Source organism: Bactrocera oleae, chromosome 5 (assembly GCF_042242935.1).
Source record: "Bactrocera oleae isolate idBacOlea1 chromosome 5, idBacOlea1, whole genome shotgun sequence".
Taxonomy (NCBI): domain Eukaryota; kingdom Metazoa; phylum Arthropoda; class Insecta; order Diptera; family Tephritidae; genus Bactrocera; species Bactrocera oleae.
In genome coordinates this window covers 36,850,068-36,876,696 of record NC_091539.1, presented here as the reverse complement: position 1 = coordinate 36,876,696, position 26,629 = coordinate 36,850,068, and the positions used below count along the sequence as shown (strand labels likewise).

Genomic DNA, 26,629 nt, shown 5'->3' with positions numbered 1-26,629 from the left:
ATATATATCTTTGTATGCATGTATGTACATATATGTATATGCCTCTGTGTTCTGCCTGACAGCTCGTTGTGTGAAATTCCGCAAGATGCGGCCGAGTTATTGCGAGTGGAGCAATGTCACAACAAAATGTTCGCCTTCGCCATTCAGACATTAATACAGTCAACAAGATGGAGTCACATACATACTTAGGTGAAAGTAAGTGCGCATTTATCCTCACATAATGAATGGTGTGTGAGATTTTATATGCAAACATATCTACATATGTATATGCATATATGTATGTGTACAGGTATGCCGTTATGCTCTTGTCTGGCTGTCAGTCTGTTGGCGTATGTCTTGTTTATTTGATTACTTCTTTGATTTGTGAACGTCACAGCATTAATGTGATACACATATCCATATTATATACGAGCATCTGTGTTGGTATGTATGTTATGTTGACACTTAAATTTGGAAGGGAGTATTTTTAAAGCAGTTTTTATAAATTTCAACTCCTTTGATAATACTGTTGTTGAAGATATTATATATAAACTTAGTCTAGACATGTCTACAAGGGGTCAAAGTTCAGGTTTCTTTAAAGGTATCAAAAACCGAAGTTATTATTTTACATTCACAATCCGGAAGAGTCACAATAAGACTCGCCCATTTATTTCGATTTGTGCTAGCCTCTTGATTTTACTCAAAGTTTTTTGGACCTTAGATATTTGTATGTCTCAACTTCTTGGAACCTTGTGGGCTCCATTCGATACCGTTATTAAATCTGGATCTCGTCACAGAACATGTCCGAGCCAGCCTCTTTTCTTTTGATAACTTCGGTCCACAGTGATGTTTGGCTTGTGTGTGACCATAAGATCGTGTTAGACACGGTGACGGGCCAGAAAATGCAGAGGCTGCGAGATACCATGTTTCATAGTCGTGTAAAAGTATGGACTCAATATTGGAGTTGAATGTTTTTATTTTCGAACATACTACAGATAAAGTTTGAACATCGACTGGAGGTAATTAGGGTACTTCGTTCGAGGCCAGAGTTCACATTTCTTTGGAAATACCGAAACACATATTTAATTCCCCCTAAAGCAGTGTTTTTCGTCTGCATGTGAAAATACACTAAGGCGACTCATAAATCTAAAATCACTTTTTTATAACCGGGTTCAGTGTGTTCTGAAACAGTACAAATAATTTTTTATCTCAGCTGTGGGTAATTTGGGTGTGTCGTACAATGGTGCGAAAAAGTTAAATCACTTTTTTGTGCCCAAAATCAGCGTCTGTGCATTCTGAAAGTTTACAAATAATAAAAATTGTTGTCCCGACTGGAGATAATTAGGGTGTGTCTCAAGGAAAATAAGCTCGGATTTTTCTATGGAAACTCATTAAATTAAAACAATTGGTTTTTCTTCTTATCAAAATCAATTATATTATTGAACTCAAAGAGTCATTTTGGTCCGGGTTAGAATTTTTTCTATTTTCCAACAAGAAAATTTACCTTAAACTTTATAAATTGAGGACTTGAGATTAGAAAAATAAGTAATTTGATTTTAAAAAACCACCCTAATGTATACACACATATTTCTATAGTACAAACAATATTTTGACGTTTGACAAGCATCCATTGTAGCAATTTATGTATGTATGAATGTCGTATATGGTACGATTTCTTGATATCGCATGTCGACATTGGTATATCCTCTTCAATTTATGTTCTCTCTATAAAATTCTTGAGATATTCGAAGGATACCAAATCAAATGGTTTTGAGTGGTGAAGGTAAAGCAAAAGTGAAAATAAAAATAAGAAACACAAAGGAAAACTAAAGATGTTCATAGTTGTGCGAAAGCAAAAAGCAACCAACCCACAAGAGGAGCTGTGGCAATAGCGACAAATATGTAGAAGCACTAAACGTGAAAAAGGAAAGGCGACCAAAGATAACAAGTCGTAAAAATAAAACAACGAATGGTATACCTAGCTATTGACTAAATTCCATTGTGTATTGTGCTATTGAAAGTGGTTGGGCGCCATATATACATACATATCCCTATATCAACTATACATATAAATATATAGATAAAAATAATAAAGCTAAACAAAACAAAAAATAAGCAAAACACTGAAATCTATGAAGCAGCTATGTCAGTATGTATTTGTCTTTGTATGTATGTCTGTAAGTGTGTTTGTATATATATATCTATATATTCATATAAACATGTATATATGAGTAAGCCACAGCACATACAGGGTGGTTAAAATCAAATGAAAATACCATTAAATTCAGGCAAGTCGTTTTGCTGCTGATTTCGGCGGAGAGGGCGGACGTTTAACGACGCGTTCCCTGGGACATGCGTACTGAACGGTAAATTTACGGCGCTACCAAGCGACAGCAACAAAATGTGATGAGCGCCGCCAACACATCCAGCAACACAGCTAGTCATCGAAGCAGCAGACAGCTCGCTTACATAGGTAGCCAGGCAGGCGAACAAGTTAGCAGCCAGTTAAGCCAAAAGCGGACAGGTTCAGGCGTCGTGGAGCTGCTCCAACGTTGTCAGTGATAGCAAAGCAGCGCGAATGTCGAAGAGTTCTGTGTTTTTGCGGTGCGGATAGCGACGCTATTCATGTGTATGCGTGCCTTTTGCGTTTTTTTTTCATTCAGCATACTGTACGTTTGTCGACCGCTGCGTATGAGTAATTAATAAAAATTCAAACTCTTCAAATAAGCGCCTAGTACATCTTTTCAAATTGGTTCCAACCCGAATTTCTTTTATTTTGCGTGCAAACATTCGCTTGAATAAGTTCTGCATCCCTGCGGGTGAGTGTGGTGTTTTTACGGTTTTCGCTAAAATTCTACAAAACGTTTTGTGTATCAACGCGCGGGAAATAAACAAGTGAAATGTTCAGCGTCTGAGTGTGTGATACAAAGAAGTGTGCCAACAGCATCCAACTGTTTGTAATTTTCGCTTGATAGCATTGTAGTCTTATTTTGGCGATTTTATTTCATAGTGTAGCATGGAGCAGAAAATAAAATGCTTAAACGATGTGCTGAGCGCGTGAAATCCGCGTTCAAAGGAAAAAAAATCAAAAATATACAAAAAAAATATTAAATATATCAACAAAAAAATTAATTAAAACAAAAAAAGGTGCAAGAAAATAAACAAAAAAGTATATTATGAAGTGAAAAAAAATTAATAAAAAAAAATTATTTCTTATCTTCACAAAATTTGACATTGTGTACTGTCTTAGGCAACGGTACCATCTGCGAACAAATTGTTCAGATCGGACCACTATAGCATATAACTTCCATACAACTAATCGATTAGAATCAGCTTCTTATATGGAAAACTTTTTTTGTAAAAAACTATTTTCAAGCAACGCTACAATCGCAGAACTTATTGCTCAGATCGGACCCTGGTATATTATGAGAAATGCATGATATTTTATATAACGAAAAAAAATTAAAAAGAAGAAACAAAAAGTAGATGATAAAGGCTTGAATTGAAAAAAAATGTAATAAAATAAAAAATATTTAAAAATATAGCGAAACAAGTTTTAAATATAACCATAAAAAAAATTAAATCAAACAAAGAAGATAATTAGATAATAAAGACTTGAATCGAAAACAATTTTTATTTAAATAAAAAAATTTAACTATAACACCAATCAAAATTAATTGACACAAACAAAGAAGGTATAAAAAAATAAACAAAAAATTATTTAAAAAAACGGAATGCTATAACATCTATAAATAAACGAATCAATCGTGGTACAATTGAATAATTTGATGTTGATTAATTGCTTTTGACGTTCGGTGTGCAATTTCAATGTGCAAAATGCGGACCGAATAAAGTGTGCATAAACACATACACTTTGTACCGTAAAACATATATAATTAATTTTTTTTCCAAAAGGTTTTTTTTGACATTTTGACACTTATATTCATTATTTATACTTCTGTCCTTTCATTTTTTCTTTGATGTCTGCAAAAAAGTTTGCAATGCTTAAAATAAAATCAGTGATAGTTATCATCAAGACTCATTATGAAAATGGTAAATTAAAATTTAAAAAAATCAGGGTAAAAAAATGGATTACTTTTCACAGAAGCATTTCTGATTGTCAGGTTGTGTTGCAAAGATAATTTATTTTGGTGATTTCAGTTATGTGATTCGAATACCTGTATCAACGTTACCTTTTAAGTGGAAAAGGGTTTCTTCCTAGAATTTCGATGCAAAAGTTGAAGCAACAGAGAGTGGTGCTAAATGCAGTTATAATAGTAGGTTTTCGAGTAATTGGTCGCATCTTTAATTTCCCCACCTTGATCCCCAATATAAAATATGAAATTTGATATTGATATTTTATACAATAATTAAAAAAATACACAACTATTCTACATCTTCAAATGTTTTATGAAACTCGATATTTCATGTCGTTTCTCGATGTCTGTCACAGTGTGCGTAAGAATAGTTTACTTGTGGCCAATCTAATTTACCATATTTATCATAGACGTAGGCGGCATATTATGCCGTTCCCACGACAGTCGGGCCTATGTAACCGGAACGTACCCAAATTTTTATCCCGCCAAGGACTGTCAACTCGCAAAATTTTTCTGCTACAACAACAACAACAACATACACATCTATGTACATATACAAATATGCTAAAGATATACCTCCTGGGCGCGTTTTTTTCGGTCAATGTCACTACATGTTGTCATGTACATTGTTCATGTACTCATTAAATATCGTTTCGACTTCATATATGCAACTACTGGTTTTCTTGCTTTTTTTGCGGAACTTAATGCTTTTCATTCATTTCGACAGCTTCCCAAAGTAATTTTTGTAAGTCACATTCAAGAACACTGTCACATTTACACAATTTACTCCACATTCATCTTCATAGCCCAGTTCTTAAAAATTGTCTTATTTTTATGCCCAATTAAATTATAAAAATTTTGAAATCACAAAAGATATACATATGACATTATTCCACCATACCATTATTCCATAAATTGAATCTGAACCGGCTAACAAAGATCATGTGAACAGCTGTATGAACCTTAAAATAATCGATAATAGTGGAGTATTTATCTGCTTTACGCTCGCTTAAATATTCAATAATATTGTTTTCATCTTAACCGAAAAGGCAGGATTTTTGGCTGGAAAAGATGAAATAATTGCTGGCACCGTTTCCGGCGAATGCGATGGGTGGGGGAATAGTTCATAGCGTTATCATTTTTATAAATGGTATGGCCTACGCATTCCTTTGATGATGACTTGAATGATGTTGACTAACTCAATCAATTTAATTTTTCCCCACTGAACGAAATTTCACGAATTTCCGCAATATTTTCCAACGTTATTGCCTCTTTTGGTTCTCTTGAACTGGGAGCATTAAATGAGTTGGGGCGGTTACGGCGAATTTTAATAACCACCGGCTCTTTGAAGATTAATAATATGAGAATGATTTTTAGTTCGTGGTGCAATCTCTCGATTAGGCCAAAGCCTTTTCAACCCAAATACTACTGCTCAGATAACACAAGGCAAGAATTTTTAACTTTTTGGAAAAGTAAATTATTGGATATTTTAATACTTGTATACCATATAATCTTATTATATAATATACGACTAAAAAAAAACAATAAATACGAACATTTGCGACCTGCCTAATTATTTAGTGATCTCATTTAAATCGTTCAACCTTAGAGAAAAAGATGACGATACCAAAAACAGTCTATTTCACTATTCATTATAACCGCATCTTCTAACCCTTAGGAAATTGCAAATACAGGCAAATACGAGAATATTATAGTTAAAAGAAAGAAAAACAGATAGCAAAGAAATAGAGAATTGTCCAAGCAACGCAATAAGCAGAAGTTACAATCAAAACCTTTCTATGTATAGCTATGTCATCAGAGCATTGTCGACGACAGCAACTCAAGCAAACTATGGATGATGAATTTTAAATGCAAATTGCGGTTTTAATAGAAAGTGCTTACGTGTGCTTGTTTAACTATATACAGTGTTGGACAAATTATTAGAACCGCGAAGTTTATGCAGCACATTTTTATCGACAACAGATTACTATATTATAAATCAGGTAGCAGAAGTTAATATTTTTTATGACCCTAAAGTTTAAATTTAAAATTTGTTTAAAATTAGGTTTAATATTAAAAGTTGACAAGGAAACTTTTAAATTAAGATTTCTTCAATTAGAACTGCAGTTGCTCCAGTATGAGGTTTACTGGATATTATTTGTGAAATGCATATAATTATCTGAGCTAAAAGCTGACTCACTTTTATTCATAGCGTTATTGCACTATTAAAATATTATACCCTGAATATTCAGTTTGCCTCGAAGTTTGTAACACACAGGAGGACATAAGAGACTCTTTAAAATATATGTATATGTAAATGATCAGCGTGAATCGAGCTGAGTCGAATTGGACATATCCGCCTGTCTGTCTATATACGAGAACTAGTTCCTGAGTTTTTGAGATATTGGTCTAAAAATTTACACACGTTCTTTCCTTCCCAAGAAGCTTCACATTTGTGGTAATCGCCGATATCGGACCACTATAGCATATAGCTGTCACACAAACTGACCGATCAAAATCCAGATCAAGTATAGAAAACGTTTTTATTTGAAAATATATCTTCACGAAATTTCGCAAAGCATATTGTCCAAATTTAGACAGAATTAAAGAACAAATAAAATGTTCCATTTTTCTTTCAGTAATTTTTCCACCAAAAAGTGACGAGAAAATGTAAACAAACATAGGTTGATTTATTATATTACTCAAAATTCAGCTTCACCAGCTTAAAATAAACTACAATTTTTCTAACAGTTGCGTAGCTGTTCAACAAATGTTGCAAAACGCGTTTACAATAAGTTGCTGCTTCAGTGTACTCGTAACCGATTCGTCAAAGGGACATAAATTCATATTTATATACATGCCAACGTACATACATATACTATACATAGTACAGCAGTCATTCATGTTTGTTAGAGCAAAGCAAGCAAGCCAACAGTCTCTGCTAATGCGTTATTATCCTTTTCCGCGGCTTTTCCTATGCAATAACAAAACGAAGCACTTTAGCTGGCAACAAAAAAAATATAAACTACAAATGGTATTATATTCGAGCATAAATCCTATTGTATAGTGGAGCGTTTACACACAATTTAACGCCACCTTAACATTATTCATGCAATCTTTTGGTAGCGAAGGTTTATACAAGCATTTTTGTGACCCCCAAGCGGGGGTGTCAACTGCTGCACATACCGCACAAGCTGCCGGCGCGCCAAAAAATCTCGGCGTATCCTTAAATGGCCACAGCTCTTAAGCTGCCTGCCACTGCGCCCACGACTAGAGCTAGTGTTATGAGCTTTGTGTGCACCACAGGCTTGTTATGCATTGGATGGTTGCTAAACGTTGCGAAACAAAAAGTGTTAAATCTTGTACTGGCACAGATTTTAAACGTTTTTTGGCCTAATATGTGCGCGCATATGTGCTTGAGTGTTTTCTTTTTTGTTTTGATGCTCGAATGAATTCATTTTGTGTTGAAATTGTCAACGGGTATTGTATGGTATTGCCAGCATGCGTTAGTTTTATGTTATTTGTTTGCATGGCTTTGGCGTATTTTCTGGTTTGACAGCATTCGTCATCCTTCTTTACATATTTCTAAAGTTGTATGGTCCTTACATTGCGCTTTTTTTGAGTATTCTTCTCACATAATTGTCTTTTTATGACAGTTTCTTATAAATGTTTAGCACAAATACTTACATATTTAGCGGAAAACAATGAATTACTTGCACACATTATTCTTCATAAGTTTTCTTGCAAAAGGATGGAAATGCGTCAGAACTGTAAAGTAAAAAAAGTTAAAACAAAAACTAAGTAATTGCTATTTTTATTATTATTTTAAAACAACATCAATGCGCATATATGGGCACCTTTAATGGTTTTCTCCGGGTGTAATTACTTTCGCGCGTTAGCTTAATAACATCTAAACTGTGTTTGCGCTGATACGTAATAGCTTGAGGCGGATATCCTACTTTTTTACGTTTACTCCATAATTATGAAAATGCAAAAAAAAACGTTAACTGTGGTTGCACCGTAGGTAGAATACCCTTTAAAAAAAACAAGTTTCCATAGAAAAACTTTACTTTGATCGGTCAGTTTGAATGACAGCTAAAGCGACTCGATCTGAACAAATTCTTCGCAAATTGTATTGTAGTTTTGCTTTAGGTAATAATCTGTGCCAAATTAAGAAATCTTGTTTTCTACTGGGTGTTACAAAGTTCGTGACAAACAATGTTCAGGATATACTTACTCGAAACAAATATACTATGTATATGTATCTATATATACAAAAATACGATATGATATATTAACGTAAATTCATGTAGCTACTTCTAGTATACTTGTGATCTTAATTAAGTGAATGTGCAAAATTCGAGATTGCTAAACGTACATAAAATGGCTGAAAAATTAAATGAGTTATGCAGAGTGCTTTTAAAACGTCTGCGTCAATGCTATTTACAACAAAATTGACAATGTGTAACTAGACAAAAGTACCTACAATTTAATACTCAAAAGAAAATTCAGCGCGCCTAACATACATACACATAAATCTAGTGATTAAAATTAAAAAAAAAGTTAAATAAACAATTTAAAAGCAAAACATGATTGACTGGGTGTCAATCGTTCGACACTCGCGTCGACGATTCTCCAACTATGTCGGTGCGCGCTCGCCAGTGCGTATACGTCGACGGCGTAGGCAATTAGTTGCGCCACCGTTAGCAGCAGCGCCAACAGCACAAGCGCCCACGAAGCACAGCAGCAGCAGTGCAACGACGCCGGTGGGCGCAGCAAAAACGCCCACTGGTAGCGCTGAAGCGCATAGCGGCAAAAAGAGTAGCGGCAATAGTGGTAGTGGCGGCGGCGGTGCTCAGTATGCTTGCTGTTGCGCGAATGTAAGTGTCGGCAGTGTCACATGCACCAATCGCAACGTAAAAGTGCGCTCCAAAAATACAGCACAACTGTGTATATTTCCAATTTGCTAATATGCTCATTTAAAATAATTTGTTGCCTCACATTGAATTCACATTAATTTTAATGCTATTATTGCGAACTGTTACTTTGTGTGCTAAGTACTTATTACGTGAAATGATGACAAAAAGTAAGAACTTATCAACTTTTTTCTTTTTATTTCTACTTTCCAGAATCAGCGCATGAAAGTCGATGGCGACGCCGACATTCCCAAAGATAGTGCGGGAGTTAGCGCTAGTGGTACTGGTGCAAATGAAGGCGGCAGTACCGTAAAGGCGACGGCTCGTTCGCCTGAATCGGCGCCCTATAATAACCGGCAGCAACAGCAGCAGCAGCCTAATACTAATGTAGAGATTGTAAGCAGCGAAGCTGTAAGTGCCAATGTCTACAATAATAACAAACACAATAGCCAATGCAATAGTAACAATAGCAATAACGTTGTTTCGAATTCAGACGTTTGCATAACGCCAATTTATCATTTTAATTGCCTGCAAATGGGTAATTAATTCATGTTTTATTAAAGTTGATACGCCTAATGGTCAGTCTAAAATGTACTAACATACATATATAATTAATCGAGGATCCAATTGAATTAAGGGGCACACCTAGTGTGACGTCTTTGAAAAAAGACGATTTTTGGGTACTAAAAAAAATTGCGGTGAAATTATTTTATTTTTGAAGAAAAAAATTTTATATTTTTCGAGTTACACACGATCTCCGACGGCACTGACAAAAAAGCTTCTCCACTTCTGCAGTGATTCCGACTTCTATGTGGATATAACTTATAAAATATTTTTTTGACTAAAATATATTGTACGTACAAAGACCTACGGTCGAACACTACGGTCGCACACTAGGTGTGCTCCTTAAACTCAAATTTAGTAATTATATAATATTTGAAATAATTTTATTAAATTTTTTTATGTAATTATTCACTTATTAATTCTATTCCTGTGACATAACTTCCCTTAATAGGCACCAAATTTATTAAATGTATATTAATGGCGCAAAGTAAAGGATATAAGGTGCGGCCGTGTCCCTTTCCTTTATTTCGTTTATTTCGCTGCGCCCTTTTAACAAGTTTTCGTTTCCGCTCGCTTGAATTCGTTAATGTTTTTGTGTCACAAAAACTTAACAATAAATTATCATGCTCGTTTTCTTTCGATTGTCATGCCATTAACGTGTTGTAAGGATATTACATATTTTTAGTGTAAAAAAATTAATTTTGATTTATTTTGGTACGATTTTCTTTAATTGCACTAATTATTGCTCGCTAAGAAACTCCCCTAATATGCCAATAATAAAATTGATTATTACTTTTGTTGTAATTTTGCATTTTGTCGCTTGTGTTTATTTATTATTAATTAGTTTTAATTAGTTCATAAATATGTTTATTTAGCTTGTATGTTTTTATATAATTTTTGTAATTGCTTAACACTTTATTTGCCAATTCGTAATAAATAAAAACGCTGCTTAAGTTTTTTGTATGGCATGTTGCATTTTATTTTATTTCTCTGAATAAAAAGGTTTGTATAAAACTTTTCATTATTCTTTTATATTTTAAATATATTCTAGTACTTTTAATAATATATTTTATTTTTCTTAAATCATTTTTATATATTAAATAAAAATTATAATTTTTATAATAATTTGTCTATAAAACAAAGAAATAATTTGTGCCAAAATGACAGCCAGTAAAAATTATGCAATTTCGTATTGTTTAAATAATTTTTGGTTATATTTAAAGATGTACATATTTTTAAATCAAACCAGTTTTACAAATTCATTTTAAGATTATAATTTCTTAAACTAAACTCAACTCATATAAATAATTGTAAATATTAATTATATTGAACACCTATTCCTACAAGTGTTATCAAAATTCCAATGAGTGCTCTTTTACCAAATATCGTTATTCGACATATTCACCACAGCTAGCTGCGGTATTCTTACGCGCTGTGGCATCCCTGTGCACCGCAACAAGTTCATTGAAAATGAGTTTTAAATGTTGGCAATCGTTTTAACGCTCTCTCTTCGCTTCTTTTTTACTTTTGTTTTCGGTTTTCGGTTTTCTCCTTTTCTCCAATTCTATTCGGGTGTTGCTTGCGTAGCGGTATTTCGTTGCGCGTATAAATCATTGTTTTCGTGTTAAGAATTGTAAATAATTATATCCAACTATCATAAAGGGTTTTTTAGTGAAGCGAGTCCTTTTGGTAATGAAAAAGTGTCGTTTAGGCAACTAATAAAGCGTTTGATGGCAGTTAAAAGCCACTCAACTGATTGACAATGAAAGAGGCAACGAACAGAAATTCAGATTTGTGAGTGTCAAATAGTTGTGGAGCATTGCCAGCTATGTGAAAGAATTGTAAAATGAGTTTTATTTCGAGTATCGAATTGATGCGGCCGCAAACATGTTGCGCTGGCAGTGAACGTATTGTATTATTTTGTTAACGGAGGGTTTTCGACCCAAAAAACAAAAATAGTCTAAACTCAATAACGCGCGAACTTTGCAAATATACAAAATAATAAAGTAAACGTACTATTTGTCTTTCCAATTGACACAGCAATAACACTAATTTTGCAATTCCTACTGCTTTTTTTTTTTTGTCGGAGTTGTAATGTGGAGCGGTCACAGACAGAGCAATGGCTGAAGGTGGTGTCACTGGGCTCGTTGCCGCGTTACATGTTTATTGTCGTCAGCAAAGTGTTGCGGTCTTTGTATTTGCGGACAGTTTGTTAGTTTAGTCAAGTGCTCGTTGCTCCAGAGTGCTGCAGTTATCGTGAGATTGCGTGCGCCAATGGAAAAAACGCGAACAAAATTTGAAAATGCTAAAAATAAACTACAAGTTCTAAAAAGAAAATAGTTGTATGCAACATGAAAAAATTACAGGCTTTGTAGCGTAACAAAAGAAAAAAGTAGAATTGGTGCGTTGACAGAGGTAGTGTTGAAGCAGAAGCACGCGAAATAATCGCCAAGAGGAAAAAAATTGACAGAAAGTAAATGAGAGCATAGGAAAGCAGTGAGAGCGAGTAATTGTTTGAAATCGTCGCGGCAGCGAGAGAGATCAGAAAGTGGACAACAAATATTAACGGCGTGTGAAAATAGATGAAGAAAAAAGGAAGCAAGCAACTTTAGCTCGTCGCGCAGTGTTTTTATATCATAGAAATGTTTATTTTTTATTTTTGGTGCGCGTAAAAATTCTGAATTGAATTTGAAATAAAGTCGAACGAACGCAATACAGCAGCAAGTGACATCCATAGCAATTGGCTGCCAGTGTATTTAGTGACGGCGAAAAGCGTGAAAAAAACGCTAGGAAATAGTGAGAAAGTGCCTTTTTATATAGGATAATTTCTTGAGGATTCGTGTTTGTGTGGCGAAACGGGATGACAACGCGTAAGAAGAAACGTCAAGATGGCAGCGGTAGTGGTGGTGGCTTCATCAAAAAAGTATCATCGCTTTTTAATTTGGATTCGGTAAATGAAATGTTATTTACATAAATGAGCTAAACCTAATTTGAATTTTTGACAGTAGTAATAAAATTTGCAATTGGAAAGTAGTCGTTTCAGCAAGCTGAAAAAAATTTAAAAGTTATGTCAGCGGTAGTGGGTGATGTGACTGGGTGTTATGGACACATTTATACTATGATTCCATAGTTTATTTTTAAATTTACTTGTTGGCGATTGCTAGCAGCAAAGTGCTCAACAGTGGCGACTTATTTTGTGTGCAAAAAAGCAAATTTTCGTTTGCATTAAATAAAGTGGCTGATATATTGTAGCTGGCCAAAACACATTGTCAAGCCGTTTTCCATAGCCCGACAACGCCCCTGTGACGTTCTTCACTTTTTTACGACATTAAAATAACCACATCCAAGTGGATGAATGTAAAGCAAGTAGCAAAATAGTATTGTCTACATTTGGCTGCTTGTTTAATATATTATTATGGTCAATTGGGCGCAGAGCACATTCATGCATAGTTTTGTGTGGTGTCGCAATCGACACAAATTCACTTGGAAGCTGATATTCGCTCATATCCATCTTCGCCGGATCGTACAAGCAGCATCATTGATGTGTGTACTACTAAGCCCAGTATGGCCTACTTCGTTTGCTTCTGTTTTCGTCGCCGTCGCCGTCTATAACAGCAAAACAAGCACTAGTATTCGCGTTGATCATGGTAGGTATCTTCCGCGTGGTTAAACTTCCACCAACAACTTGCAGCGTTTTTTGATTTTTTATTGCGGCAATTTTTGCCGCCTCATACATAATTTTCTTATTCTCGATGAATTTGCCTAACTTGCAAGTTATTTTCACGCACTTGACGTTGTAGATATGTGCCAGCTGTAGTCATAGCCGATTTTGTGCGTCATGCAGCTCCACTTGTGTACGCTGCCCCCGGTGAAACAGTTGACTTTTCCTCATTGCTTCTATCTGTGCTTCTTAGGAATTCCTACATACCTTCAACTACTTGGTGTTGTTTCTTGGTGTACTTTTTTGTTTTTCGGTTGCGATCTTCTTGTTACAACTTGCTGCTGCTACTGCTACAGAAACGTGTTGAACCTGATTCACATCTGATAATATTTGCTGAAAATAGAAAACTTTTATGGCAATTGCCTACTCTCTCTCACACATAACGTTCTCTCCACGTTCACACCTTTCTTTCGCCCTTGGATGGGGGAATATTAACTAGTTAATAGTGTGATCTGCACAGGAAACTGCCGGCAGGGTTTGCATATCCTGTTTTGCAAGTTATCACATGGAATCTGCTGTTTGCTTGTAATTTTCATCTCGCGATTAAAATTAAAAGTTTTATACATAAGATTTCAATTATTTTACTTTATGTACTAGTGTGTATGTAGATACTTTTTATTCCGAATTTAAACGTGCAAATTGAGTCTCTTTTTTCTAAATTCATTCTTATTTGTTGTGCTTTCAAATTTATGATTTTTTAATGGCAAGTAGCCAAAAACTTTGCTTAAATGAGATAATTTTGCTATTTCCTCTGTGCTACGCCACAATTTTTAGTACATATTATTGGGTGGATCCCGCGTGAGCTATAAAACAAATTTCTATGCTTAAAAAATTTCTTCATAAATACAATTTTTACTTGCTCACGTATGTTTGTACATATGGTTTTTGGACAGACAGGAAATATGCGAATTGTGTCCACTATGGACGTTATATCTAAAGAATCAATTCCCGATGACGTGCTGTAGTACAGATTTGGATTTTATTAACGTCTTCATTCATACTATATGCATGTAATTTATATGCTTGCTGGCAACTGGCAACCTGTAAAACATTTATGCCACCCACACCGGCAGTAAATTTAATAAAAACAAGAAAAAACGTTAACTTCGGTTGCACCGAAGCTATAATACCCTTCACAGATATTAAGGTTCCTTACAATAACTTGATTCAGATCTAATTTCGTGAATCGGCAATAAAAAAATAAATTTTTTTCCATACAAGCACTTGATTCCGATCGTTCAGTTTGTATGGCAGCTATATGCTATATTTATCCGATTAAAACAATTTCTTCGGGAATTACATTGTTACCTTAGAAAATAACTCATGCCAAATTTCGTGAAGATATTACGTCAAATAAAAAAGTTGCCCATACAAGGACTTGCTTCCGATTGTTCAGTTTGTATAGCAGCCATATGCTATAGTGGTCCGATATCGGCCGTTCCGACAAATGAGCAGCTTCTTAGTGAGAAAAGGGCAGGTACAAAATTCCAGATCGATAGCTTAAAAACGGAGGGACTAGTTTGCATATATACAGACGGACGGTCAGACGGACATGGCTAAATCAATTCAGCTCATCATGCTGATCATTTATATATATATATTGGTAAAGATTTTTCAAAAGATGATAACTTTGTGTACATTTGTCCGATTTAAGTCAAATATGCGCCGGTTTGTTGCCAACGAGATGCCAACTTCATTATACCCCTCTCATAGAAGGCTGCGTCCCTATTGGCAAAAAACTCGGAGAGCCAATTTTCACAGGCCTCTCTTGAGGCCTACTTCTCACCATTAAGCGACAGGAAATTAAGCGTTGCAACTTGAAACTTCGTGGCAAACTTAATATACCCTGTTCAGGGTATAATGATTATGTAAACAAAAATAATTTTTTATTTATTTTGTTTTATATTTTCATTCTATTTTTCTTTTTGCTTGCTCGCATAACTTATTCATGTTTACCTTTGAAGGACATTTCTTTGATGTGTCATTATTATTTTTCTACGGACCCGTGGTGAGTTTATTGCCTTTCTGTTGATTGTATTTGTTGTGAGTATACAAAACTCCTTAAATATACAACTGGATTTTTAAATAAATATGTATATGTACGTATGTATATATGTGAAAGTTTGCCAAATATGTACATATTTGGTAGCAACATACAAGTTTACAATATTTTCTTTTTAAAAACTGAAATTTATTTTAAATTAAATGTTAACTTTTCACTAGCATGTATACAAAATATTTATAATTTTGACATAGACATGCTAATTATTTTAAGTAAACAGTCTGTTAATGTTATCTCTTATTCTAAGGCTATTGGATCGATTGGCATGCATAAATCGTGTCCATATTTTCCATTTTACTTGGCATACTTTAATAGTATTGATATTAATATTTATGAGAAGGTGCCATTATGTTAAAAATCAATCATTCATCAGTTCTCATCTAAGGTAATAAGTAAGAGTTCAGATAATTTCCCCATTTTGAGCAATGCTGCCGATTTAACACTTTTTTTAATCAAAATTGGCAGTAGGAGTTCGGACCGTTCACTTTTAGACCCAACTGTCGATGAAGCGCAGCATATCTCCAGTCGCAATAAGAGCCGAGTTTCCTGTCTAAATGGCTTCTGTCATCAATAATATTTAATGTTTTTATGGCTCCATACGATGTTTAGTTTTCAATAATAATAAACTTCGACAGTCATACCAACAAATTATCTATAATTAACGTTTCTCTAACGAAAGTGTCATAGAATAGTTAGCACCTACCTATGATCAGCGAATGGAAGCAGCAGAAGTAAACATAAACTGACACTAAAATAGTAACTAAGAAGGAAAATATAGTTATATACATTTGTAATATTATATATACATTTGTAATATTATATATACATCTGTTTGGTTTTGTTATTCATAGCATATTATTTAGCATTGAAAGATCATATAAAGGTGCGAAAAAATATTACAATTCCAATTTATGCCACATATGTAAATATGTGTATATGTATATGTGTGTGTATGAATACACGTACATGTATTTGTAAGTGTAATTGCTCCAACCTTTAAATATTTTTATGTGCTACTTCATTTTCCAAATCCCATGACATTCTTCAGATACCGCACTAAAAGCATAACAAACATAAATGTTTCTACAATATGCTCACATTATACAATATCGAAATAACTGCCGCTGCCAATTACGTGGTTTGTTATCACTCGCTTCTGACTTTGGCTGTGATTAAAATTACATAAAACGTGTGTGGTTATTCAGCGACTGGAAAATCCAAGCAAAATAAAGTAATTGAATGTTGTGTTTACCAAAATGACTGCTAATACCTGTCTAACAGCGCGCCTAAATGGTAACGTTAGTCTACAAATATAGTTAGTATGTATGTATGTAAGTATGTTTGTATACAATATATACATGATTTTGTGCGATAAGATAGGCTTCTAAAAGATTGCTATGTATGGCAGATATGCTTAGGAGATATGTTATGTTATGAGTGATTATATCACTGAAATACATAGAACTACAGTTATGTACAAAACAATAGGGGCACGGCTTTGCAAAAGCCCATAACAACCAGCTACCATATTAAAAGGAATTAATTCAAATACCTTATTTAACCCAAATCTTTATTGTGAAAAGAAAAGGTCTAAGTGAAACAAATCTGAAATTGAAATAAAAACAAGAAAAAACGTTAAACCGCAGTTCCACCGAAGCAAAAAATTCCTTACAAGAACTTGACTTTGAAATTGGACCGTTGCCTTTGGCAATACTTCAGGCCAAATTTCGTGAAGATATCTCGTCAAATGAGAAAGTTTTCCATACAAGCACTTGATTCCGATCGTTTAGTTTGTATGGCAGCTATGTTATGATTTTATGCAATAATTAAATCGGTATCTCAAAAACTGAGCGACTGGCATGGCTAAATCGACTCGGCTCGTCATGCTGATCATTTATATATATATATATAATTTTATAAGGCCTCTGACGTCTCCTTCTGGGTGTTACAAACTTCGTGGCAAACTTAATATACCCTTTTCAGGTTATAAAAATATCATTTATAAAATTTGAAATATATAAACCTCGTTAGCATTTCATTGGTCATAAAAATAGGGTCAAAATCAAAATTGATTTTTAACTAAGAAATTTTGTTTAAAACAAAGAACCAAATATTAATGGTAAAATATTCTTTATTAACAATCATGTCGACTCAGCGTTTGGGCATAGAATGTACTAAAATTAAGCATTTCTTCTGGAGGGTCATGTACCATACGAAATATACTTTTTCCCATACTCTCGCTCTCTCTGACTACTAACCACAACTTTTATTTACGATTTATTTCTGGAGATTGTGAAGGCTAATCCATAACTTCAATTCCATTGTCCGAAAAATCTTTTTTTTTGCTAAACCGTAGCTGTTTTTGGAGGCTTTGCTTTAAACGTAAAAGTGTTTTTCCATATATTCCTTAACACAAAGTATTAGCACATCGTCACGCCATTCATTAATTATATTATTTTTCAATGATATAATCATTTATTCACAGAACTTATGAAACTCTTATCAACTTTGAACCTCAAGCTGAGGAATTATTTTTTTCGCTTTATTTTGTGGAAAAATTTCGAGTCAATAATTTCGTTATAAACCGGGCATAAAAATGTTTTTAATCACAAAATTAATTATGCAAAAACCATTTCTAAAGATAATCTCAAAGTTTGATGTCGATCGGATAAAAATTTTCAAAGGTATTTGTCTCGCCAATTGGAAAAAAGTAGTTTTGAGAAAGACGCGTTTAAAGTTTCACATATAACTATAGCTGAGCCAGAGGTGGGCTATTATATACGCTTAAAGTCATTTGATGGTGAATCTTCCTCGCTACAAATTAACTTGAAACTTATTTTTATGACTATATAGTTTACGCGAAAAAAACGATTTTTTGAAAATACTACAGTGGCCATACCCCTTAAAAGATTCAGACGTTGATGGGATTTTTATAGGCTCGCCATATACTTCCGTCATTTTACATGAACTGCCTTTTTATACTGAACTGAGTTGATTTAGCCATGTCCGTCTTTCTGTATGTACGCGAATCCTCAGTTTTTGAGATAACAATGTCAAATTTTGCACTCGTCCTTTTTTCCCGAAGAAGCTGCTCATTTATCGTAACCGCTCATATCGGACCACTATAGCTATATACCAAGTACTTCTATGCCAAACTTTTTTATTTGAGGAGATATCTTTACGAGATTCGGCATATATTATTTTCTAAGGCAACTCTAAAATATCTGAATATCAGATCCAGATAGGATCACTATATCATATAGCTGCCATACAAAATGAACGTTGAAAATTATGTTCTTGTATGGAAACTTCTTTATTTGTGAAGGGTATTCTAGCTTGGGTGCAACCGAAGTAACGTTTTTTTCGATTTGGAATACAGTTTTGTTGGCATTAAAAATTAGGTGTTCGGAATTCACGTTTCATATTCCTACAACCTTAAGGAAATTAAAACTACCATAATTAAGTTTACGCTCCCAAAAACTGACCCTTTTTTTGTCCAGAACTGTATAACAGTTTTATGTCATAGTCTAACAGCAGGTTTACTACCTCCACCCCCATTGTAACTTTGCCCAAACCAAGCGCCAATTCTCTGACTTTGGCTGCAATGAAAATTCATAAAAGGCCATAAATTCAAAATGAATATATAAATAAATTTAATACGAGTATATGCATTTGATCCTTAGCAATAACCGCCAATAGTGATTAGACGTTAAAGTTTTATTTACACATACAGTTGTGCTCAAAATAATAGGAGTGGAATCAACATAAAGTATAAAGTTATTTACTTTAATAAAAAACACGAATTTTAATTTCTTTTTATTTTAATTTTAATTAATACTAAGTTAAACAAGAAAGTGTATCGGTGTTCAAAATAATAGCAGTGTAAATAATGAATAAAAAATTAGCAAAATATTATTATTATATGAGTTAGTTTCCCTAATTTTTAGTTGAGTAACAGTAATTTTTTATTACTGCAGCTCATCTGCGTGGCGGGGAATCACCCTACAAATCACAACACCTTTTCTGCGAGATTCGCCGCCATGCCTCGTGAGCTGTGCTCCATAATTCCCTTGTGTTTGACGGTCTACGATCAGCAACACATTTGCAAATATCTGTCCATAGATTTTCTATGGGTTTGACGTCAGGCGACTGGGCAGGCCACGATCTGATCTGAACTCTCTTGACCCGAAACCATTCCTTCGCAGACTTACTTGTATGTTTCGGGTCTTTATCTTGCTGAAACAACCATTTTAACGGCATTTTCCACTCGGCGTATAGCAGCATAACATTTTTCAATATTTCCACATACATGTGCTGATCCATCCATTTCTTTTATCAGATGGATTGGTCCAACGCCGTTATACGAAAAAAGCTCCCCATCTTCACAATGTATTCCGGATTATATACAGTATTTTGCGACGGACTTACTGCCTAGACCCAGTGCCACAAAATAAAATCACCTTACATTCATCTTTTCACAAAATATTTCTTCATTTCTCCGTTGGTTAATTGCCATGTTCCTTTCCAAGTGTCTTGGGTTAACTTTTGTAGAACAGGGCATTTGTCATCATTTGATTAGAGCACCGGAGTACTTTTTTAATTTGCTTAACATTTTTATTCAGGGGTGTTGTGGAATCCAAGACAGATTTGCGTAGTTGTCAGAATTGCAAACCAATTCTGATTTTGAATGGTGGCACAGAATCTGACTGGATTTGCGTCTTTTCGAACATATGCAAAACCAATATTCGAATCAACTATTTACTAATGTGACAAAATTTGCAATTGAATAAATTAGGAAGCGTTTTATAAATTTGAATTGCTGAATGAAGTCTACTAAAGTTTACAATGAGTTCCGCTATTTTAGCTTTTATTTTATTTGAAGAAAAAAAGCAACGAAAAAAATTAAAAGAAAGATATTAAATGATCACAGTAATCCACTTGATGCACCAGGGGAGTCGCATGTGAAATTTGGCTTGCATTTACTTGTATGTTTGTATATATGCTTACTTTAAAGATTTATATCACATTATCGACTGAATAAAGACGCATTTGGGTGTTAAATTACGTTTGTTACGTTTAGTAAATTCTCTTAAAATATCTTGTTTTATTCCATAAACTCGATAATTGACATTTTTTGTTTTATTCTTATGTTTTCCCCTATAGAAATAACAATAAATTAAATCGTAACAATAATATAAATTATTTTCTTCACTTAAATTTCAAATCTGTCACTTAAAATCCTCTTGATTTGTTTCTGATAACAAAACCGATAAAATTGGTTTCCGTGACACCCAAAACCGATACAATTTCTGTTTCGAACGTCAAACCAATAATATCTGAATTCATGCCACCTACTACTTTATCGGTTTCAATTCTGATTCCGACAACTATCAGATTCTACAACACCCCTGATTGTTTTTTCGAAGATTTTTATTGATTTCACTCTCCGTTGCTGCAGTGTTTTCATCTAGCCACTAATTAAAAAACCAACTCAAATTTTATAAAATCCCATCATTTTTATTTTTCTTTTCTTATCAATGTTTTACATACTTTGTTTGATAATAAATTGTTTATATCACTTGGTAGAATGAAAATGAGGTATGCACCGCGACCTAGGGTCTATTGTGCCCTATAACTTGGTAACAAATACGTGACCGACACAGAAATTAATGAATAACATGGCAAATTAAATAAATATATGAAGTTTATGCTTTATGTTTTACTCGCAGAATACCGTTAGAAGTATGGTTTGAAGAGTGTTTGTTGCTTATGTTCTGACATGATACATTTTTTGGATGACATTTTTTTTAAGGGGCACTCCTATTATTTTGAACACAGCTGTATATGTACCTACTTGTATATGTAAGTAGATATATTTCTATATATACATATGCACTTGTTCATGCATACATACATATACATAGATTCACATGCTAACATTTAAAATATCGCACTTAGTCATAGCAATGCCTCAGCGCCTTCCCAGCACTACCGTAACGCTCATATTTTCCTGTATATGTGTGTGTGTGTATGCTGACCAGCTGGAGCAGCTTGTTTGCTATCAAACGGTCTGTTATTGTTAAGTCGTCTCCAGCAATTTGGGTGTGGTGGCTCACTCAGTATTCTACTTACAAACAAATGTGCTACTGTATATAACACATACATACATACATACATATGACATACATATTTTCTCATTTATAGTCGTATTTACAAACATGTGTCGCAAAATCGATTCGAAATTATATTAAATGTTATGTTTTTTATATTTTTATTTCGCTTAATTTACTTATTTTTCTCGTTCAATTTGTGCAATCGATTCGCCGCTTTCTTTCTGCCTCAATTGTAGAGAGTATACTTATTTTTCTATGTGTTTTACATACATACATATTCGGTCTTCTGAATAACATATTTCTTGCCCCACATGAACACACACATCTATCTAAAATAGCTTACACGCTTATTAGCCCTGCGCTCGTCGGTATAGAGCTTAGTTCGTTCGTCAGCGGCTAATTGAGTGCAGACCAGGTTAGCCATTAATTAATTGAGGCATTTGTGGTTTCTAAATATACATACATACATACATATGTGCATATGTGATTATATAATTGCTCTTCAACCTCTCACCCTGTGCTAAGAATTCCATACGACCAGAGCTAGTCCCTTATAAAGCTCCTCGTAATGGCTTAGTAATTTCTGACTGTGTCTAAGCCCAATTGTCCTGAATCATATGTTTTTGTGTCAGTCGTATAATAGTGTATAGAGATTATTTCTTCTAATTCTTAATCAACACATTTTTGCTTTTTATTGATCGAATAAATATATAATTTATTTATTACTTTTTGGATTAGAAATTTTTGATGTTGTTTTCGAAGTAGATTTCAATCTCATATACAATTTTTTTTTGGAAAATTGTCCTCTGTTGTTACCTAATGGAGGGCCCAAGGAATCAGCTCTTTAGATAAGAATGTTCCTTCATTCCTCATACGATCGCGATTACAGAGCCGCATCAAAATCCCCAAGTCGCTAGCAAAAACCATCCCTGCAGTCGTCTGTTTTAAGTGGAGCCGTCTCCCAGGAACATCAAGAGGTCTTTCGTTGATTACGTCGACGACATCGAACAGCACGCCGAGCAGACTTCAGACGCAACACACTTTAGACAGGCACTGACCACTATTCACAGTGAAGCAGTCAACACTTTCACCGACTTCGTCTCGGTGAATGGCGTATTTGGAGTCAAACCACCATCCGTCGCAAAAGAAGAGCTCGAGTTGCATCTAGAGTGACTCTTGCGCAACTTCGTTCTGGATACTATAGCAAGTTAAACTCCTATTTATTCAGAATCGACCCCGACATCCCAAAGACACCATATGTTTAGCATGCAATGAGTCCCCGCATGGTTCTAACCACCTATTTGCATGCCCTGTGAACCCCACTCATCTAGCACCCATCTGACTATGGTCCGACCTTCTCGAAACAGCACGTTTCCTGGACCTACTGTTAGATGATTTCGATGACAACCAATCTGAACCTTACCACATAAGCGGGGATATAATCGCCACAATAACAGTGTTTTTGTAGGAACTCTTTATATGTAGCATCCAGTCTTAATACGTAACAATTTAACCACCCTATTATTTCGCGGGAAAATTCGAGCTTTTTATCTGCAATATTTTCCCTAAAAAGAGTCTAATACGGATATATTCTTTCTCTGGAAATGCATAGCCTATTGTCTGCAGAGTTCGATGAATGCTTCCGCTGTTCCCAGGACAGCCGGGTATACGTAACCGTAACGGTTTTTTTCCGACCAAAGACTGTCAACTCGGCATAATTCCTCTAAGCTAATTTAGGGATGTCGCTACAACAACAACAACGAATACTGACCAGAAACTGTTCGGAGAAGAGTACGCTGGGCTCCTTAACTGGCATAATGTAGTTTAGTAAGTGTTCTACAGAAGGAATTGGGTGACATGTTGTCAGGAGTGAGGTGTTAAGGAGGCACCTATGGCGTTTCTTTATCTGCGTTCTACTAGTTCAACAAGGAGTACTTTTGGAGTTAGTCATTCCTCTTACAAGAATAATTTAATTTTAAACATTAGAAAAAAATGAAATCAGGTTGATCAGAAAGTTTTCAACTTTCAAAAAATTTATACGAAGATCGCCGAAGAAAACTTGTGTAAGCAATTAAAAAAAATGTTTTGTTCAACACTCCATATGTGGTTATTTTTGTAATGGTAAAAAAAAATTAACGAATTTTCGTTTCATGGATGTTGTTTCTGGTCAGTTTTAAATTTCCTTCAACCCGTTTAACAATTATCATTGCGTTAAATATTTAAATGCAACTTAGCAGAAGTTTGGAGCCTTATTATCAGCTGATTTTCCAGATGGATCCTAGACTACTTTCGTTAACTTACAAAACTACTCTGTGAACCCTACTTAACCTTCATGCAACATATAGTATGATTAAGTATAATAGACTTAACTTCCTCGATTTTGTAGGTCTAGTATAGAGTATTTTGTATAATAACCATCCATAGATAGATAACATAGGTGCCAGTGTTCTTTCCATCCTTAAAGAAACCAACCGATCTTATATAAATCTAATTTATATTCGTAATAAAGTATAGCTATACGAATTTTCATAATTTTGGTGCACCCTTTTCCACTTAACCTCACTCAACCAGTAGACACAAAAATAGGTGTCAAATACATTTCAAGATGTTTGTTAAAAGTCTTTTATTTATATTATGTTAAGTACAAAGAATATAGTTCTTAATTTTTTTCATTATACCTAAATCTATACTATACTGAAATATTTTTGTAGTGGCAACGCTGCTCAAAATTGCACTAAAATATACATATCTATGGTGTTTCACCAGGGTGTTTTTAAAATTTTTAAATCTCTTTCTTTACTTTCATTTTCGTGCGCTTTATTTGCGCTGACCTACATACTACATGATACCTACATACATATGTACATTCATACAAATATTAAACGCTAGCGTGTCTAACCAACAATCTTAAACCCTAGCAATTTCTACCCTTTTACACCCCTCGCGTTGCTTGTATGTATTCCTCCTAACTAAAATATACTTATTTTTAAACGAATTCAGTTATATGGAGCAACGACTTTTGCATGTTACCACTGCTTCCCCTCCCTTCCCTCCTCCTTCTAGGGCCATAATCACTTCAAAGCTACAAAATGGAAACAATCGTAAGTAGGCAATCGTTAGGGAATTCGCGTGCATCAGTTGTGAGAGGATATGGAAAATGTTAAATGTCACCTGGGGGTGGCTTGGGCGTAGCGCGGCGGGAAGCGGGTTTACTGGCAATGTTTTCGGTTGATTTTATTGCCTTGAGCGCCAGTCAGTCAATTGGAAGTATACACGTTTTGCATGCGAAATTCTCATATTTACGGACGGATATATTTATATGAATATGTATGTAAAAGCACACGATATTAGGGTATTACCAAAATAGCTTCGTAAATATGTAATACAACATTTTTTCAGATTAGCCCAAAAGGAAACGTTGAAAACTCTATATATATGTATAAATGATCAGCTTTGCGAACTTTTTTATTTGGCAATGTAGCTTCACGAAATTTGGCATGAATAATTGCCTAAAGCAACGCTACAATCTCCGAAAATATTGTTCAGATCAAACCATTATATCAAATAGCTGCTAAACAAATTGACCGATCAAATTCAAGAGAACGATCTTTTTGTACTCTTTTATACTATGAGAAATGCACCTGTGAAGGGTGTTATAGCTTCGGTGCCAAAGCTAACATGCTTTCTTGATTCTGCCATAACTTAATTACCTTCTTTATCGTGCAATAAATTCTTTAATCTAGAATATAAGCTGATCATTACAGATTGGGTGAATGTTTCACCATGTCTGTTTCTTGTGCTCTCAGAGGCTTTACTCATCCTATACTAAAATCCAAATATTATGGTTCTTTCACATATTTTCGGGTCGAAACCGCTGTCGCTTGTTGTTTTTCTATCGGTTCAGAAGAGTCTTTCTTCGGATGAGACTGATTCTGATGTCTGGTCCGCCTTTGGATATACTTTGGTCCAGTGTAGATGTTAAGAATCGGTTACCCTAGCCAATAGCGTTGACTAAATTATCTCGATTATTCGTAGAATAAGTCTAGGCCAAGCTAGAATCTGAGTTCTCCAAATAATCTTGAGGAATGCTACCAAGTTGGTGAACAAATCATTTTGTAATAGCGGTCGACGTTTGTCAGACGATTCTTTTATATTCTTAAGGGAATCTGCGGTATTTATTACTTCCAACTGTGTACATGTATTGCACTAATCAGAGAGTTGAACCAAATCGGTTTTACACGTAGTTGAACTTCTGATTAAAGTACTGTATTACATAAACAAATTTGATTTTTTTCAAAATCTTAAAATTTTCGGAGATTATTACAAGTACAAGTCATTGAGAGTACCTTTGCGACCAGCCTAGTATCTTTACATATACTAAACTGCTGTGAGCCCTGAAGGGTTAGCAAAAGTACGCTACCAAGCACAGTTTAGTGGCCTCGCTAATAAGTCGCGACCGCGTTAACTGCTATCGCCGTTTCGTTCGAGAACGCTTTTGTAGTAAGCGTGTGTACTTAACTAACTTAAGTTGCTCGTCGTCAGTCCGAGTTAAGGCAGTGAGTGAAGTCAGTTAGCGTCAGCACAAGCGTCCATCACCACTTTGCCATAATGAACAATGTCAGTCGACAGTGAAAGGCATATAACTAAGTACACGCGGAAAAAAGTGGAACGTCTAACAACAAATGTGTGTAGATATGTGTGTGTGTACATATGTACATGTTTATATGGAAAAATAAATATAATTACATTAAAGTAGATTTATGTAATGCATTTACTATCGCATAGAGTTCATTAAAGCCACAAAATTGCGCTGAAATGAAAGGTTGCATTTTTTGCATGCCCTGAAGTTTAGCGCGTTTTATTAAATCTAGTTTTAATTGTTGGAGAAATTTCATTGCAAATTATATGCCTCAAATGCTAATGCTGTAACTGGTGTGTGAAAATTTTTATTTTTACATAACTGTATAATTTCGTTAAAAAGCCCTCAATTGCCCTGCACTGTAGCAGAGGGATCTCTACTAATGTATTTGTTTTCCATATGCTGCTATTGTTGATGCAATTTTATTTATGCATAGTTACAATGATCCGATTTAGGTCAAATACTTGCTGCCATTTAGAAGGTATACATGATGTCACTCTCACAGACACGCTCATGCCCATTGACAAAAAACTGGGAC

The 26,629-nt window shown here is 34.5% G+C and overlaps 1 protein-coding gene and 1 long non-coding RNA gene across 28 annotated transcripts in view; one reads left to right on the top strand and one right to left on the bottom strand.

Annotated features, from left to right (window-relative positions):
- dlg1 (discs large 1) overlaps positions 1-26,629 on the top strand; it is a 134,075-nt gene that overhangs the window by 60,990 nt on the left and 46,456 nt on the right. For 18 of the 27 annotated variants that reach the window (XR_011396556.1, XM_070110166.1, XM_070110165.1 and 15 more), the window contains one exon: positions 9,206-9,403. Coding sequence is in view for 26 of the 27 variants with exons in the window: in XM_070110166.1 (XP_069966267.1) it covers positions 9,206-9,403 (198 nt within the window). In the remaining variant the exon portion in view is untranslated. Of the gene's footprint in view, positions 1-8,407; positions 8,957-9,205; positions 9,404-10,916; positions 12,507-26,052; positions 26,137-26,629 lie in introns of those variants that run through there. The other 9 variants (XM_070110173.1, XM_070110170.1, XM_070110175.1 and 6 more) reach the window with 4 other exon arrangements.
- LOC138857463 (uncharacterized) lies at positions 11,109-14,880 on the bottom strand. Its single transcript, XR_011396557.1, has 2 exons — positions 14,142-14,880; positions 11,109-14,080 (listed from the first exon to the last, which is right to left on the bottom strand). It is a non-coding gene; the product is annotated as an uncharacterized lncRNA (long non-coding RNA).